Below are 16655 nucleotides of genomic sequence, written 5' to 3'. Positions count from 1 at the left end.
TAATATATTCCCCTCGTGCTCCCCAGGGGACATCTGGCACATAACAGGACAGTTTCCTCTATACACAACTCAAACACTCGTGCGGCGAACACTAAAATAGCAGCAGAGGAGGCTGAGCTGACAGGACATGTACAAGGAAAAGCGATTACAGCTCCACCCACTGCCATGATTTGGGGCTCGGCCTCCATCTGCAGCTCGGCCCAAAGACGGATCCGAGCAGCTCCGCTTTTAAAATGTTCTGAATCTGCTGTACATCCGCTGCTTCTACCTCTCGCTCCGTTTCTTTGTCCACCTCCCCACCCCCCTCCACCTCTCTCGTCTTTCATCAGGTCATCATTGCTGGGGATGGGGTGTGGCTTCCTCCATCGCCTGGAGAGTGTCTTGAACGTCCACACTTGACGTGATTCAGTTTGTTTCACAACGTGAGTCTTGGTTGCTTTGCTCTTACATGCAGGCGGCGGTCAAACATGTGTCGTCATATTCATGTTGGATGTTTCCAATTGAACTTGATGAATCTATACACCCCTCCATCCATCGATCTGCCTGTCCATCTGTCTGTCCATCTATCCATCTGTCTGTCCATCTGTCCTTACGTCCATCCATCCATCCGTCCACCCATCTGCCTGTCCATCCATCATAACGTCCAGCCATCTATCTGTCCATCCATCTGTCCTTCCATCCATCCGTCCATTCGTCCGCCCATCCATCCATCTGTCTGTCCATCCATCCATCCATCCATCTGTCTGTCCATCCATCCATCCATCTGTCTGTCCATCCATCCGTCCAACTGTCTGTCTGTCCATCCATCCATCCATCTGTCTGTCCATCCATCCGTCCAACTGTCTGTCTGTCCATCCATCCATCCATCCGTCCGTCCATCCATCCGTCTGCCTGTCCATCCTTCCGTACGTCCGTCTGTCCAGCCATCCGTCTATCCACCTAGCCTTCCATTCATATACGCATGTTGTACCATAAGCACAAGGAAAATGTTATTATTGTTTTAATAACATATAATAAACATTGTTTTAAATGACAATATTTATTATTGGTATTATTATTTAGCATTTCATTATTACTATAAATAACATTCAGCAACATGACAATTAATATATTCATTAAAAAATACAACACACAACAACAAGCTATGATTTGTGGCTCAATTACTTTAATTCAACAAATTAATCAATCTATGTATACATGGATTACGCACACTATGCAGGAAAGCACTTTAGCCGCAGTGTTTTTGCAGTGCGTTCAATGTGACTTTAATGTTTCTCTTCCGGCCGTTGCTTTAATATGACATGGCTGTGAAGCTCCTATTCATGGTTTATCATCTTAAGGCAGTGCAGCTTTATTTGTACAGAGAAAGGGGGCAAGCGAGTCGTTACCAGAGTTTATACGATTAATGAAGCTACGGGGAAGACCGTCTCTCATCATTCTCACTCTCATCATCAGGGATGAGAGCAGGGGGCCTCAAACTACAGGCCTGGGGGCCACATCCGACCCTTGAGGCTTTTTAATGTGGCCCCGCTACATGGCGATAATATATTGATAAATCTGGCCCGCAAATACTTTTGCCAAATCAAAAGCATTAATTAATCCACATGAATGTACTTAATGTTTTCAAAATATAAAAGTTGAATTAAATGGATCATAAGAGAGATATTTCTGCAGGATTACGAGGAAATTCACTAAACAAAACAAAACAAAAGAACAGGCCGGTTTTCCCCCGAATTTCGACGCAGCCCCCCTGGAAGAAGACGACCCGGCCGGTGGCCCAGCGGTCATTTCAGTCTGAGACCCCTGGATTAGAGTAACCAGCTGTAATCCCACTCGAACCAATCAGAGCCTGCCGCGCCCTTTGAGAACCGATCCCGCCCGCCGGCGCATCCGTACTGCCGCTCGGCACCCTGCGGCTCCGTCTTTCTAGACGCCGCGTTCAAATGTTCCCGTTTACTCGTCACCTCCACCAGCGTCGGGTTCCACCCGACCTCTGCGGCGGAGGTGAAGATCTATATCCTCATGCTCCTGCTACAGATCTGTTTTCCATTTAAAGCATTTGTAATGACGGTTTGATGGAGTCCCAATGCCAATAAACTGGTTAATATGAATTAAATTCAATCTAGTCTCTCCTGATTAAACATGTATACTGCTGTCTTCATACCAGGCCGGTGCTTACATGCAAATATATATATATATATATATATATATATATATACACAAGCCTCTAGAAAGCCCTGTTCTGCATCTGGCCTCATGCTTTCCATCAGGGTATGGCCTGCGAAAAGGCAGCGGAGACCATTTACAGTTTATAACCCAACCGCACATCAATAAAAGAAAAAAAAAGAAAAAATAGATTACAGTAAATCCATGGTTCAAGAGCCGCATACCTCTGAAATGTCAAAGGGGAAGTCACAGCGAATAACTCATCTCAAAACTCATTTCAACTGCACAATGCATGCTGTATTAGAAATATTCAACAGCATACTGTTCCCTCCAGGTATTTTTCAGCAAAACACTCTCTACATTTTCATTTGAGATGAGAACCAATGTTCTCGCTCTCTTTTTTTTTTTCATTGGCAACCGGCCAAACCAATTTAATTACATTCCAAATGGGCACAATCTCCACATAGCAACCACCCTGTGTTTTTTGAATTTCTCAAACTTCAACAACCTCCTTGACTTTCTCTGAGTAATTGAAATCTTCCACTCCTCTACCCTCATCATTATGCGGAGCAGCCGAAAGTACAACAAACCAAACCAAAGGAACAAGGCGATCTGGCTCGGCGAGTGAGCCACTTTCGCCAATTTGTAACTTCATCAGCGTGTTTTGATCCAGTTTCTCTGAAGCCAATTAAAAGAATATTAGGCTCGGTGTGTAACTAGGAAGCACGCGGTCGCCTCCTGCCAAAGCCTGGTGATTACCAGAGTCTGGTGTCAGCACAATCCTGTCAAAGTCTGACAGGTGAGGTCATCATATTCGTGTTGTTGCCGCTTTTTCCTTTTTTCTCTTTAAACTGTTTTTTTTTTTTTTTTTTTTTGTCCGAGCCGTGACTCAAAAAAATATATATATAAAAAAAAAAAACACCAATGTGAAATGATGGCAAAGCATTTTATTTTAAACTTATCACAATCCATTGGTTCCGCTTCTGAAAATACATTAAATAGGCAGAACAACAGTGTGCGGTGCCAATGATGCTAAAGTAAAGATAAGCAGCAGCTCAGTAATTACAAAGACAACTCAAATGCCCCTTGATAATTTGAAAGAAAAAAGAAAAAGCAACAAGAACTCTGCGCCGCGCTGATTTTTTTTTTTCTCCTTTCTTTTCATAATTTGCTTATCCGATCGTTTAATCACAGCATTATCCGAGCCGGGAGGAAAAAAAACCACCCTTCTGGTTGATGATTTGTTGGTAAAAATGTGAGAAGGGTCTTTGAATGAGATCGCCGATGGATGATCTCAACTTCTCCCGAAACTATTGTCTCTACCTTGGGAAGGTCCGCCTGCAGCAGGGCAGCTGAGTGGACAGCTATGGAGAAGACCACCAGGCCACGGTACGAGGCGCCCGAAGTCAATTAAATATCAGGGCTCAAAGTCAGCTGCCCGGCCACCTCCGTTCAAACCGCCGCTTATTAAAAAACGAGAAGAAAAAAAAAACAGGGCGCACGGGATGTTAACACCGCGGCGGCCCCGGTGTTTCGTGGCTTCTAAAGGACTCTTTGGGTGATCTTCCACCTCCGTAACCAGCCTCTCTCTCCCTCTCTCTCTCTCTTTGTGTCACTGGATATATCCACTGGCTCGGCCGCATGCCAGGGCCTTTGTGTCAAAGATTAAGTGAAACCAGGAGCGGCGGTGCCAGCGCCGCTGTGTTTGGTCAGTGAATGCACCGCGTCTCAGCAGCGCCGACATATCACACACCCACCAGCCCGCATGTAGGCCCCCAACCACAGTCAATGTACACTAAGTTTAAAAACAATGCTTTTTATTGATAAATACCTGAATAATTTTAGAGTTCAGTTTTAGAAATGCATACATGCTGAAAATATTATATATTATTATGTATTTATTATTATTATTATTATTATTATTAATATTGTTATAATTATTTTATTTTATTATTATTAAAAATGTTTTTTTAGAAATGATTAACTTTTAAACAAACCTTGGTGTATCTTATTGTGTGCATCTATAAATATAAGGAACAAAATGGGCTAAATCAAACAATGCAAAGCCACCAAATACGTATGAGTGACGTGGGAAAGTGTAGCAGAGAATCGACACGGGTTTAACATTTAAGATGTAACTACCAACCCACACACACACACACACACACACACACACACACACACACACACACCATGTTGTTCAGAAGCAAGGTGATGCTAAAATTAAAATATTATGGCTAAAAACTAACGGTGCCAGGGGAGAGAAGGAAAAAAAAAAGAACAAACGTTTGAGAGCTGCTGTTGTATGATGTTGAATATGTAATTACGTGGGGGGGGGGGGTGCATGTATGATGTGGAGCTTTTACTGGAATGCATGTCCAAAAAAACCAAAACTCATTTCTTACTGTAAACTGAAAGAGGCCCGGCTTATAAAACCACCATGAGACACATAGGCAGGGGTGTAACATGTGTGCAAAACAATGCTAAAAATAAATCGAACAAATTATGCACATGTACCAGAATCACAAAGAAAGGAGTCAGAGAAAAATGAATACCGCTGCTACACCAATCTACCGTAATTAATATCTTGAGGTTATTTATCAGCATCAGAATTAGGGAATCACTCTTTGTTGTTTGCGTTTGACTTGGTGTGTATGTGTGTATTCAGCGTCTGTGTGTGTGTGTGTTGTGTGTGTGTGTGTGTGTGTGTGTGTGGTTGTGTGTGTGTGTGTGTGTGCGTGCGTGCGTGTGTCTGCATTCATTTGTGGGTGCTTGAATTCCTGCCAATGAAATGCAAATGTGAAGCACTCATATCTATCTGTATGCATGTATGCATGTATGTATGTATGGATGTGCCTTTTTTTGTACGCATGCTCGTGTGGATGTGCGTACTCTACATATGTGTGCGACCTTTCATCTGCTCAGGGTGTGTGTGTGTGTGTGTGTGTGTGTGTGTGTGTGTGTGTGTGTGTGTGTGTGTGTGTGTGTATGCGCCTGTATCTATGGGTGCATGTACTCAAAGGGCCCGTGGGCTTTGAGTGTGGACCGAGAGCAGAGGGAACCTGCCATCTCCGGCTCTGTTTGCACAGGACGTGCCTCAGGAAGCTAAGACAACTGTTCGTGTTTGCCCAGGCTCACAAACCTCTCTTAATATACCCAACAGCTGCATTCTTCCACCGCGCCGTCTGGAGCTATGTTTATCACGTTTCTGCACATCTATCTATCAGTCCGTCCGCCCCGCGGAGCCCGGCCGCGGGATCGCGCCGAGCGAGCCGACGCTTCCGGGAAAAACACCGGTGGCGCGGTGGAAGGTACATGCAGGTGTAGTGTAAGTGAGGGGGAATGTGCTTGTTATGGCAAAATAACCCCCGACAGGGTGATCAGGGTCTCGCGTCACTCTGAAGGGGGTTATTTCGCGTTAAAGACCAGCCGGCGGCACATTACACCTCTTACTCACTAAACTGAAATAACAGTTTGAGGCAGCATATCGATATGACATGATTTCACCACCGGGGCGGCTGGCTTTTTCTAACTAGTAAGCCGAGCCTGGCAGCATGCTTGGCGACTGCAGAGCTCTCGTTTCTTAACTTCTGGTCGGAAAAATAGCCCACCAAAACATAGCTAACACTGCAACAACGCAGTGAACCGTATGCCCTTTGAAAAAAGAGAGAACCTATTTATAATGTCCAATTGGACATTATGCACAATTATCTCAAATGCTCGGGTCACACGGCCGGCGACGCGGCTTCTGTGCCCCTGGCGTTTGGGCGTGTCGGCTCGAAATACACTGGCTGTTGTGGCCGCGCCAAACATTTCAAACCTCTCTCCCTTTCCATATTTAATATACATTATATAGATAGATTGGGCCGTGTGTACTTATTTTCAATTAAAATGGTGGAGCTGTTTACTGAGCAAGATAAATTACCTCTTGAAAAAAGCTACGTAACTAGTCTTCCCATCCGTCCCTTAAAATAAAGAATTGTCCTTTTTAGAGAAACGACTTATTTTATCGATAGTTTAAGGGACATTTTTCATGAAAAAAATCATGAACAATAAGCAATGGTCCAGGCGTCAATTTTTCAAGGACCGGGGCCATCGAGAGCGTATCTTCCCTCCTATTGGCTGTTGCCTGGCACTCTGCGCTACTCATTTGCATAAAGTTGCATTCTGTCGTCGCTCCGCCCCCTGCAGGCAGATGAAGCCAAACTCCTGGCAGCCTGTCGCATGGCAGCCTGTCGCATGGCAGCCTGTCGCATGGCAGCCTGTCGCATGGCAGCCTGTCGCTTTGCAGTGTGCGGTGTGACCGTACCGTTCAAGTAGTTGCAGTTCCTATGAAGCGTCACAGGGTGTCGCCACTAGCAACCGTTCAGCGTCAGCGTGTAGGCGGCGCGAAACAATGGGCGTGAATCCAGGCGGAGAAGTTGGTGGCCTGTGACAGCGGTCATTATTCAGAAATAACTGACGGCTGCTCGCCGCTATTGACCAACCAATCAGAATGGAGTATTCCACAGAGCCGTGTATTCAGGACCTCTATTCAAAGCACCGCTGCAGTAGCTGACCAACCTGGTGAACCATTCACTGTAGGTATTACCATTCTGACAGACATGGCCTTTTGCAAATATGTTCTACGGAATATCTTTAAAAAAGAAAACCTGCTGATATATCGCAATTGGCCATCAACACATTCAAGATGACCCCCCCCCCCCCCTCCGTGAAAAAGATTTGTGTCTGAGATCTGACCAAAAAAGAAGTGATAAGGTGGTTTTCCCATCACTTTGGGTGCCGGGCCTTGAATCAGAGCGGTCCGTTTGAGTTATCAGCAGAGTGACACTGTCATTTCCAAGCTGGTGATATCTAAGGGAGATATAACTATCTGGATGAATCCGCTGTCCATCAACCCCCCACCCGCTTTCAACTGCTTTCAAAAAACGTCACCCTCTCTCCTCCTTTCCCTTAGTGTTTAATTTCCTGCTTGTGCGGTGGAGGGCGGTTTTACATCTCACACTTAGTGCCTTTCTTGAAATAATAAAAGTTGGTAAAAAAAAAAAAAAAAAAAAAAAAAAACGGTTCCAATAAAAATCTTTTTTTTTTTAAATATTTATATCTTTCCCATAAAGGTGTCATGAAAACTAAGCTGTCGGACCACGCCGAAATTTGCCGCTCGGCTGCAGGGTGGATGTTTCGATGTGAGCAGCTCCATCAGGGCCCATTTGAGCGATTACACCAATTTTTGTACAAAGAAAACAAACTGCTTTAATCACCGTATTTATATAATACTAAAAGTAGTTATTGTTCCCTTGTTAGGGCGCAGCCACCTCGTTGATGGGCCCGTTTAACATCTTTGTGAACACTCTCATAAGCTATATTGCACAAGAATTCGGCACTTGCAGCTCTCAACACGGGTGCTAAAATTGTTGCAACAAAAATTAAAAAAAAAGGCGCGAGCTGCACATTTCCTGGGCGACAGTCAAAACCGCACACGCTCGTGTGTGATGTTAAATGTCACTAACAACTTTAACTCTTGTCTTTTTTTGATCGGCAGCGGCCCGGGCGTTGTGTGTGCGTTTACGTGACGACCGGCTTTGCCTCTGTCCCCGTTATTCGAGATAAATCACCTGATGTCTTTTTTAAACCCGCCTTCGGGGGTTAATACGTTATCACGGTACTTGAATATTTAACCCTGAAACAACCACGTGTTGGCAGGAAACGGTCGTGAAATATTGAAAGGAGTGTGTATTGGATGACTAATGAAAAGCAAGGTGGCTCTTTAATGCAACGCTCTGGTCGCCACGGTGAAGCGCGTTCATTTATTTCACCCCATCTCACCACGACGCGCGCAAACGGTTAAATAATCGCATGCGGTCGATTTTCTCATTTTTTTTTTTTTTGCCCTCGCTCTCGCCCTCCCTCCCCCTTTGTCTCCCTTTCCCCTCACCCTCTCATTCTTCAGCGAGACACATCAATCAGCATTTCACGCAGTTTGGGTTTGAACCGCGCCGAGCGCACTGAAACAATAAACGTCCGTCCTTTAAAGTCGCTGTCGGGGCTGGAGCACATCTGGCGGCGAGGCGGCCGCCGCTCTCCACCTCGCTGAGTGACGTTGCAGACTCCACGGCTGCTTGAAAAATGAAGAATCTCCCCCCCCCCGCCCCGTCGCTCACTCTCTCTTCCTCGATCCGCTCGAACCCTTTTTCTTGTCCCGCACTCCACCACAGACCGCTCTTTCCCTTCGCTCGCCAGCAAACCCCGCTCAAATGTTATTCCACCGGCCCCATCCCCCAGCTAATCAAGGAGAGAATATAAAACAGTCCAAGGTAAGTGGGGTCCATAGAGGGCGAGAGAGGGGGGGAGGGAGAGAGAGAGAGAGAGAGAGAGAGAGAGAGAGCGAGAAGATGGAGAGAGGGGGGAGGGGGAGAGAACGAGATGGATGGGGAGCGGAGGAGGGGGGGGCAGAGAGAGGTGAAGGGGGGGTAGGGTATGGGTGAGAAAAGGGAGAGAGGAGAAGGGGGGAGAGAGAGAGAGAGAGAGAGAGAGAGAGAGAGAGAGAGAGAGAGAGGGCGAGAGAGAAATGGAGAGAGACAGATAGACAGGTCTGTTGCTACAGAGGAACCAATGGCCTCCTGAAGGGTGGATGGTTTAGTGACCCAATACTCCCACTGCCACAGCCCGCGTGTGTGTGCATGCGTGTGTGTGCGTGCGTGTGTGTGTGGGTGTGTGCGTATGTGTGTGTGTGTGTGTGTGTGTGTGTGTGTGCGTGTGTGTGTGTGTTTGTGTGCGCGCGTGCGTGTGCATGCTTGTGGTACAGGAGGTAAGCCCCACTGTAGTGTTTGGGTTTCAAGGGGCAGCGATGATAATTAGGGTTAATGTGATTTAATGAGGGGCAGGGGGTTTGGCAGGGGGCGGGGCCGCGTCGATTCAGGGATCAACGTCAAAATTGAAATTACTCTGACACCTCCCGGCACGACCGTGATTAAAATTAAAAGTCCACTTTGCGAGGTAGATGTCGTCACCTCCCCCCGCCCCCCCCAAAAAAATCCAAAATGTCATCTTTATTTCGAGAAGCAAAATGTGATTATTTCTAGGAAGGTCTCCGGGTTTCCTGGTTGATAAACAGCGTACTACTGTCATGATGGACAGATATAGACAGATAGAGATAGAACAGCCAATCAGAAAGGCCCAATAGTTCCTGACTGGGTTCTCGGCGGTTTTTACTATTAATTATTTATTATTATTATTTATATTATTAACTATGCTATTTTTAATATTACTAGTCTTTTCCCACAGTGAGGACTGAGGTGATGAAAGCTTCCCCAGGGACCAGGAGCCTTTGGAGGAACTCAGTGCGCAGGGACCAGGGTCAGGGCAAGCGGGGCTTGCAGCGCTGAACATTTCTGATGGGTGGAGTACTCGCAGCATTTTATTTCAGACGTCATTTTGAAAAATCTGTCGCCGCAAAACCGATTTTAGATACGGTTTTGTTTTTTGTTCGAAAGATGTTCCGCTTGTACAAAAAAAAACGTTAATTTTCCTATGTGTTGATAATAAAAAACAGAAAACAAAAAAAAAACTGTGTACAGTTTATACACAAACAAACTGAGGCCTTGTGCGTATAGTGTAGTGAGTAAGCCAGGTTTGATTTCCCATCTGTGAACTCAGGTTTTTCAATATATTTCAAACTTGATCATTATAAATAATATTTCTTGAATGATCTTAAATCTTGAATTATAAATCTTGGGGGTGAGAGTGAATTTTTATTTTTTTACAGTTTTTTTGACAGGACAGAAGAGTGAAACGAATAAAGAAAGACAACTAAATTGATATTCCACTCTTATCACTTTTGGCTGTCTTTCGTTATTGGTTTTATCCTTCTTGTTGTATAGTCTTCTGCATTCGCGCCACCTACTGGACCGGAGTGGAGCAGGTCGTCATATAGTCGCGTAATCTTGCATAATCGGGTCCTTGGTCCGCGGTGGAAACGCAGACAACAACGAACTGGAGGAACATTTCAGTTCCTTGAAAAAAAGTTCCCGGGCACTAAAAGTTCCCGGGCACTAAAAGGTCCTGCTAACTTTGGGTGGAAAGGCGGCTTAAGTGGGTAACCAGCCCGGATAAAGAACAAATCTATTTCCAGACGCGGACACGCCCATCGGAAGATGACACGGTTCCGTTTGGGGGTTTGACTTCCAGCGCCAGCCTCATGCAGGTTCCGCGGACGGTCAAAAAGGCGCTGGATCCTCGTGACTGTCCCTGCTGAGACCCGCCGTCGTTCTCGTGTTTTACGCCGCCATTTGCTTTCCTCATACTGTACATTAAGTCCCAAGGCGGGAACACACTTAAGCGTGGACACAAAAACCGCAACCAGAAAGTAAAGCCTTTTTTCCCCAACTTAAAGGAAAACCGGGGCAACCACGGCCGACGGAGGCTGTTCTTCTCAATAGCCGAGCGATTTAAATTTTCATTTAAATGCCGCTATGTAATGAAAATGTAATGCACAGAACGGTGGATTGTGAAATAAAAGCTTTTTTTTTGGGGGGGGGGGGGGGCTCTCCTCCACGTTTTGATGTAAATAAGTCATAAAAATCTTCGGAGGAGATAAGGAGAGAGCGGGCTTTTGTTCCAGCGAGCGACTACAGGGCATCGCTGTGCAGCTACTTATCATTAACTCAAAGACACAATCAGCCCCGGGCGATCTGGCTTCCCTTCATAACCTTTTGACATTGCTGCTGGGGAGGTAAATGGAAGAACAAGTTAGAGAGAGAGGGAGAGAGAGAGAGGGGGGGGGGGGGGGAGAGGGGGCGGTACAGTATACAGAAAAACCAAGTAACTATCAGAGAGACAAACCAGCGAGAGAGAGAGGCAGTATCACTGCTTCCAGGAAGTGATTACGACAACCTCTAAAAGTAATCAGATAGATGGGTGGGTGGGTGGGTGGATAGATAGATAGACAGATAGATAGATAGATAGATAGATAGATAGATAGATAGATAGATAGATAGATAGATAGATAGATAGATAGATAGATAGATAGATAGATAGATAGATAGATAGATAGATAGATAGATAGATAGATAGATAGATAGATAGATAGATAGGAACTGTCAGTGTAACAGCAGCTCACACCAAACAATTGCGGCAGTATTAAATAAGCATAAGAAGGAATAAAAATAGAAAAAAAGTTACACTATGCAATTAACCTAAAAATCAGCTAAAAAATTTGGAAAAAGAAAATGGCAGTACATGGTAAACTTGAAAATTAACCAAAATAATAGAGAAATGAGGCAATAAAATAATATTGTGTGTATTGTGTGTATATTTTAAAATTTTGCGAAGTTTGCGAATCTACTCTGTTCTTCACTTTTTAAGTGAGTTTGATCCCAGCGACTGATGAACAGCATGGCAGCCTGTCTGAGTGCAGCAAGGTAAAACAGCTTTGTTGGTTTTTTTTCTGGCTCTCTGCGGTGCACTTGAGGTATGCGCGGGTTAACGTTCCCCAGTGAGAATAGTTGGGACATTGCAGCTTGGAATGACCAGTCAGCAGAATGTTATGAATGGGCACAATGAAAAACCCCAAGTCCACTCTGTCGACCCAAGAACGCCGGCCTCCATGTAATTAACTTGCCTCTGTGTTCAGAATGAGCCGCCGCTGGAATAACTCTGTTCTTTTTGCTATTTTTATTAAGGTCGTGTTTGGAAGACAAAAAAATAAACATTCCGAGAAATTGAACGGGGAAATATTTTCCCCACCCTAGCCGCACTTTGAAGTATCCCACAAATATACAGTGTTTTTGATGTGGTGGATATGGAAGGGACCACTTGAAAAGGGGGTGGGCCCGTGCTCTGCAAAAAATATGCCTCATTACTTTTTGGGGGGGGGAAATGACTGCAGCCGTCATCCTTTCACCTATAGATGTGTGCGGAAAACGATTGTAGAGTACAGCACATGCATTTATTGCCAAAGCGCTGTACACTACACAGTGGCGAAATACTTCATATTCTTTAGAGACATTGCACAATGGCATAGCACATGTGCATGCACGCTCGTCCACTTCCCAAAGCTCAACATCAGTCGTACGTCATTGGCCATAATTGTGATCCTGCTTTTGTTTTTCCAACATATCAATAAGTACTTACACTGCACAAACCATGCATGAGTAAGTGTTTGCTCTGCATGGCGGGGAAAACAGCTTAGCATTAATAAATACAGTAAGTACACAGGCTCCCAAACTATGCATAACATACAGTAACGGCATCGAGGGGCACGGCCCTTACTGTAAAACCGCGGCGGTGCGATGTCGGCACAGTTGCACGTCCGCGGGGCATATCACCGCTGGAAGGCTGAGGGACGTGGAGAAAGTGGAGCAGCTCCAGTGATCTCTCCAAAATCATTTTCACAGGAGCGTTTCTGCCTGCGGGCATGCACGAAGTCTAATGCATTTGACAAATAGTCTCCTGCTAAAACAGGCATTTTGTGAAGAAGTGCCCTTTAAGCGCCGCGATGCGCTGCCGAACAAACAAGCCTCCCACTCGCCCCGACGCAGGAAGAGAGAAAGAGGCTTCAAAAAGATTAGGACAAATCTTGGGCTTAAGTTAAGATGACTCACTGTGATTGTGCGAGTGCAGGACAATGCAACTTAGCCGGAGTTGAGGAGATCACAGCGCCACTGGCTTCAAACCCACAGCGACCGACAATCAATCCCTCGCCCTCGCATTGTTCTTCACATTGTTCCTAAATGTTGCTATTGAGTTCGCTGGTTTTGTCCCGCAATTAGTTCCGCCGGATTTGGACAAAAGCGTCATTCCGCTTTTGTCTCACATTTTCACGTCTCGGTCATGAAGCTGATTATGGTTGTGAACATGAGATGAAAGCGTTAAGTGCTAGTGCACAGTTTATTGAATTCGGCGTAATCGTTCTACGTAGGGTCGGTATCTGACGATGAATCTCAGGCTGGAGGGAAAAGAGGGGGGGGAAATAAAAAATAAAAAAAAAACACTGACTCGCTGACCTGAGTCAAAGATCAAGTGTATTCATGGTTTCTGGGGAGTATTGACGTAGTGTCTGAGAACGCCTTTCTCCCAACACGCATCAATCCATCAAGGACAGGCACCGGGTCGGAATGCGGCCAATCACGTTGAATCCGGTTAATCTGACACACTGTTTGCCTTTCTCAATATTATTAATCCTTTCTGGCAGCGGGTAAAACCGAACCATGACAAACATGAACACGTGCATGGTGTGAGCATGAACACACACCCACACCCCAGCAAAGACACACACACACACACACACACACACACAAACACACACGCACGCATGCACACACACACACACACACAAACACACACACACACACACACACACACACACACACACACACACACACAGAAACCTGGAGGATATTCACAGCGCTGCACACCCTGGGGGTGAGACACCCAAAGCAGTCACTTAGGTACTTGGTGTATATCTTTGGGGCAATGGTATGCTGTCTAGTTTGGAACAGAAGTGTAGGTTTGGAACGGCCGGTGGAATGACATGAACAGGGCATGATGTAAAGCACCCAGGATAGCTCCTGGTGAGGGCCACAATTAGAAGGGCCAAAACCACTCTGGCCTTTGATGTGTGAGCCAGAGCCCGTCGTCAAAACGTACGGGGGTCACACTCATTTATATCTCAGCTCCACCCCCATCTGAATTTGAATTCCACACGCCGGTAGAGAGTCTACATTATCTCTCCGATCGGAGTTCAAAATCAAAGCACTCCGCTCTCTTCGATATGGGCAACAACGTATTTTTTTCATTTCGAAACAATCAAGAAATATCTTTCTTTCACACCATATGGACCAGTCTTCCCGTAATGTGCACACGGCTGGCCCCGACGTGAATTATTTCGGCGCTGCAAAAATGTAATCGCAATTCGGGGGGGTCCGGCTGCACCAGTAACCTCATCCCACTCCTGAAATTGAAACGCTGTAAAAGTGAACTATTGCCAAAATGTCATTTAAAGCTGCTGTATCATTAGTCTACTATTACATAAGGTGTAGTAGTAGCCCCGCAGTGGAGATAATGTGTCTCTTCACATCCAGGACACACCCATTACTTTAGTAATGACAATGTTATATGATTCTGTCCTTGAAACCCAACCGTTCCTCATTCCGAGCCCGACCAACAACCTCCGCAGTATGTAAACAGCGGCTCGGTGAATCATGATAACTACTACGGCACATTTATACCTGGAGCCCAAGGCCCTAGTCATGAAAGTTATGAAGCCATGAAGTGCAGGAAAAGCCATGTCTCACTAAAATCTTAAATCAACATTCCAAGCTACTGTGTGTGTGTGCCTGTGTTTGCATGTGTGTGTCTGTGTGTGTGTTCATGTGTGTGTGTGTGTGTGTGTGTGTGTGTGTGTGTGTGTGTGTGTGTGTGTGTGTGTGTGTGTGTGTGTGTGTGTGTGTGTGTGTGTGTGTGTGTGTGTGTGTGTGTTCGAAAGGGAGGTAGTGCCTATGTGTTGGTCCATGTTCTAATGTGACAAAGGTGGAGTGCATGTATGGCTGCAGGCGGGTGTACATGTTGAAAATGCACATGCACAATGATCTTATATGCCGTCATCTACAAAATGAATCACCTTCGTGTCTCCGGGTTCTGAGCAAAGCGCCGGATGGCTGTGAGAGTACAGCTCTTCTCAATAGAAAAAAAAAAACAACCTATTTATTAATTTAACATTAAATTGACCACAAAAGAAGCCCACTCTTGTTCCTGGTGAGCTGTAATGGTTTGGACAGTTTCCATCCTAGTAGCAAACTGAAATAACGTTTGGTTGACCGAGGGCAGATAGATATATGCGAACGACAAATATGAAAAGCTGAGCTGCGATAAAATACCCTGTAACAAAGCAAAACAGGCCCAAAAGCAAGTGCACAGGGCGGCGGAAGGGGTTCAAAGTGCCCGGCGCGCACCAAGATGACGAAGATACCTGTTAATGAGAACTGTAATCCGTGCGGATGAAAAGCGGCCTGGCCGCGGTCACTTCTACGAGACTTTTAAAAACTCCTCAGGAAAAGGCAACGGTAGCAGATGGGGGAAAGGGCATATGACATCACATGCGTAAAAACGCAGGTAGAAAAATGCAACACGCAGCGATCTGGAAGTGTTAGACACGAAAAAAAGTGGAACAACACAAGCATAGCCTTTCTTTAACCATGGGATACTCTAATGTAATGCGAACATACTCCATACAAACTTTTTTTTCTTTTCTCCCTATAACTGGATGCAATTAGGCTGTAACTCGGAATGGGAAAGAGGTTTTACGGAGAGCCACTGAGTTGAACGAGGCGACACGACGCAAAATGCCGGTGAACGTGCGGGCTGCGCGGCGCTGCAGCTCCCACAGTGGACGCGACACTGTGCCCACCATCGCCCAGAACGGAATCCGAATCCGTCGCCGTTCGGCGGATGGTCGCGCGTGAAAATGGAAAATACGAGTCAATCGAATCTCTCTTTCATCAGCCGGGCGAAAGCGGAAAGTTTGGGAAAAGCCGTCTACGGTTATTTCTCCGGCGGTTGTCAGTGCGTTGAACGTGGAGCGTGGAGCGGAGCGCAGTTTGTCTCATCGTGAGTCGCTCCAAATCCTCGTCTCCGCGAGACGGAGCGAAGTGCGCAGAGACGAGCAGATGTTGGTGCGCGTATGGACTAGACGTCAAGGAAAAGTCCACGTAAATGACACTACTGAGCGAAAAAACAAACAAAAAAAAAAAACACAGAAAAAGTGAGGAGAAAACAAGTTCAACTGATCTGTAATGCAGTTTGCGTGTGTTCGTTTATACATTCACACCGTCCAACCGTTTAGTTGTTGTTGCCGTTTTTTCGTGCAGCGACGCACGCTCAAGCCCCAAAAGTGTGAGCAGACAAATGGATGATGACAACGATAAAAAAAAATACTATGAATATTTACCTTGTTGGCGTGATAATAGTCCAAAGTGGAGTCAGTCGGCAGTGTACATGAGCCCACGCTGGAGGGGGGAGCAGGATAAAACCTCACGTCCATCTCAGAGTCCGCAACACTGACGGCATGGAAGCGCAGCTCCAGAAAGCGTGTGCGCGTCTCTCTCTCTCTCTCTCTCTCGCTCGCTCACTCACTCACTCACTCACACTCTCTCTCTCTCTCTCTCCCTTCGCCCCTCTCTCTCCCTCTCTCTCTCTCTCTCTCTCTCTCTCTCTGTGTGTGTAAAATAAAGTAAAATAAAGTAAAATAAAGAGCACTCGCTCTGCCGAACTGGTATTTCAGTGCGTGCGTTGTGCGGGGCAGTGATGCTCTGGTACAACACTGTGCTGTGCCGTTCACTCGAGGGATATGAATGTTTGCTTCGATTTAAATTCTGCTACAATTCTAAAAAAAATTAAATAAAAATAAAAATGAACAAAAAAAAAAAAAAAAAAAAAAAAAATTCCGCGGACTAAGTTGTTCGGCAGCTGCCAAAACGTCCGTTTCGCCGCGG

The 16655-nt window shown here is 45.7% G+C and overlaps 1 protein-coding gene across 1 annotated transcript in view; it reads right to left on the bottom strand.

Annotated features, from left to right (window-relative positions):
• Positions 1-16204, bottom strand: part of tox2 (TOX high mobility group box family member 2) — a gene marked incomplete at its 5' end in the record, with an annotated part of 118542 nt that extends 102338 nt beyond the window's left edge. The window contains one exon of the mRNA XM_080000794.1: positions 16112-16204. Coding sequence (XP_079856920.1) covers positions 16112-16204 — 93 coding nt within the window. The remainder of the gene's footprint in view (positions 1-16111) is intronic.
• Between the last annotated feature and the right edge of the window lie 451 nt (positions 16205-16655).

Source organism: Zeus faber (assembly GCF_960531495.2).
Source record: "Zeus faber genome assembly, chromosome: 5".
NCBI classification, from domain to species: Eukaryota; Metazoa; Chordata; class Actinopteri; order Zeiformes; family Zeidae; genus Zeus; species Zeus faber.
Note: the sequence above shows the minus strand (reverse complement) of the source record. Positions and strands in the feature narration are given on the sequence as shown.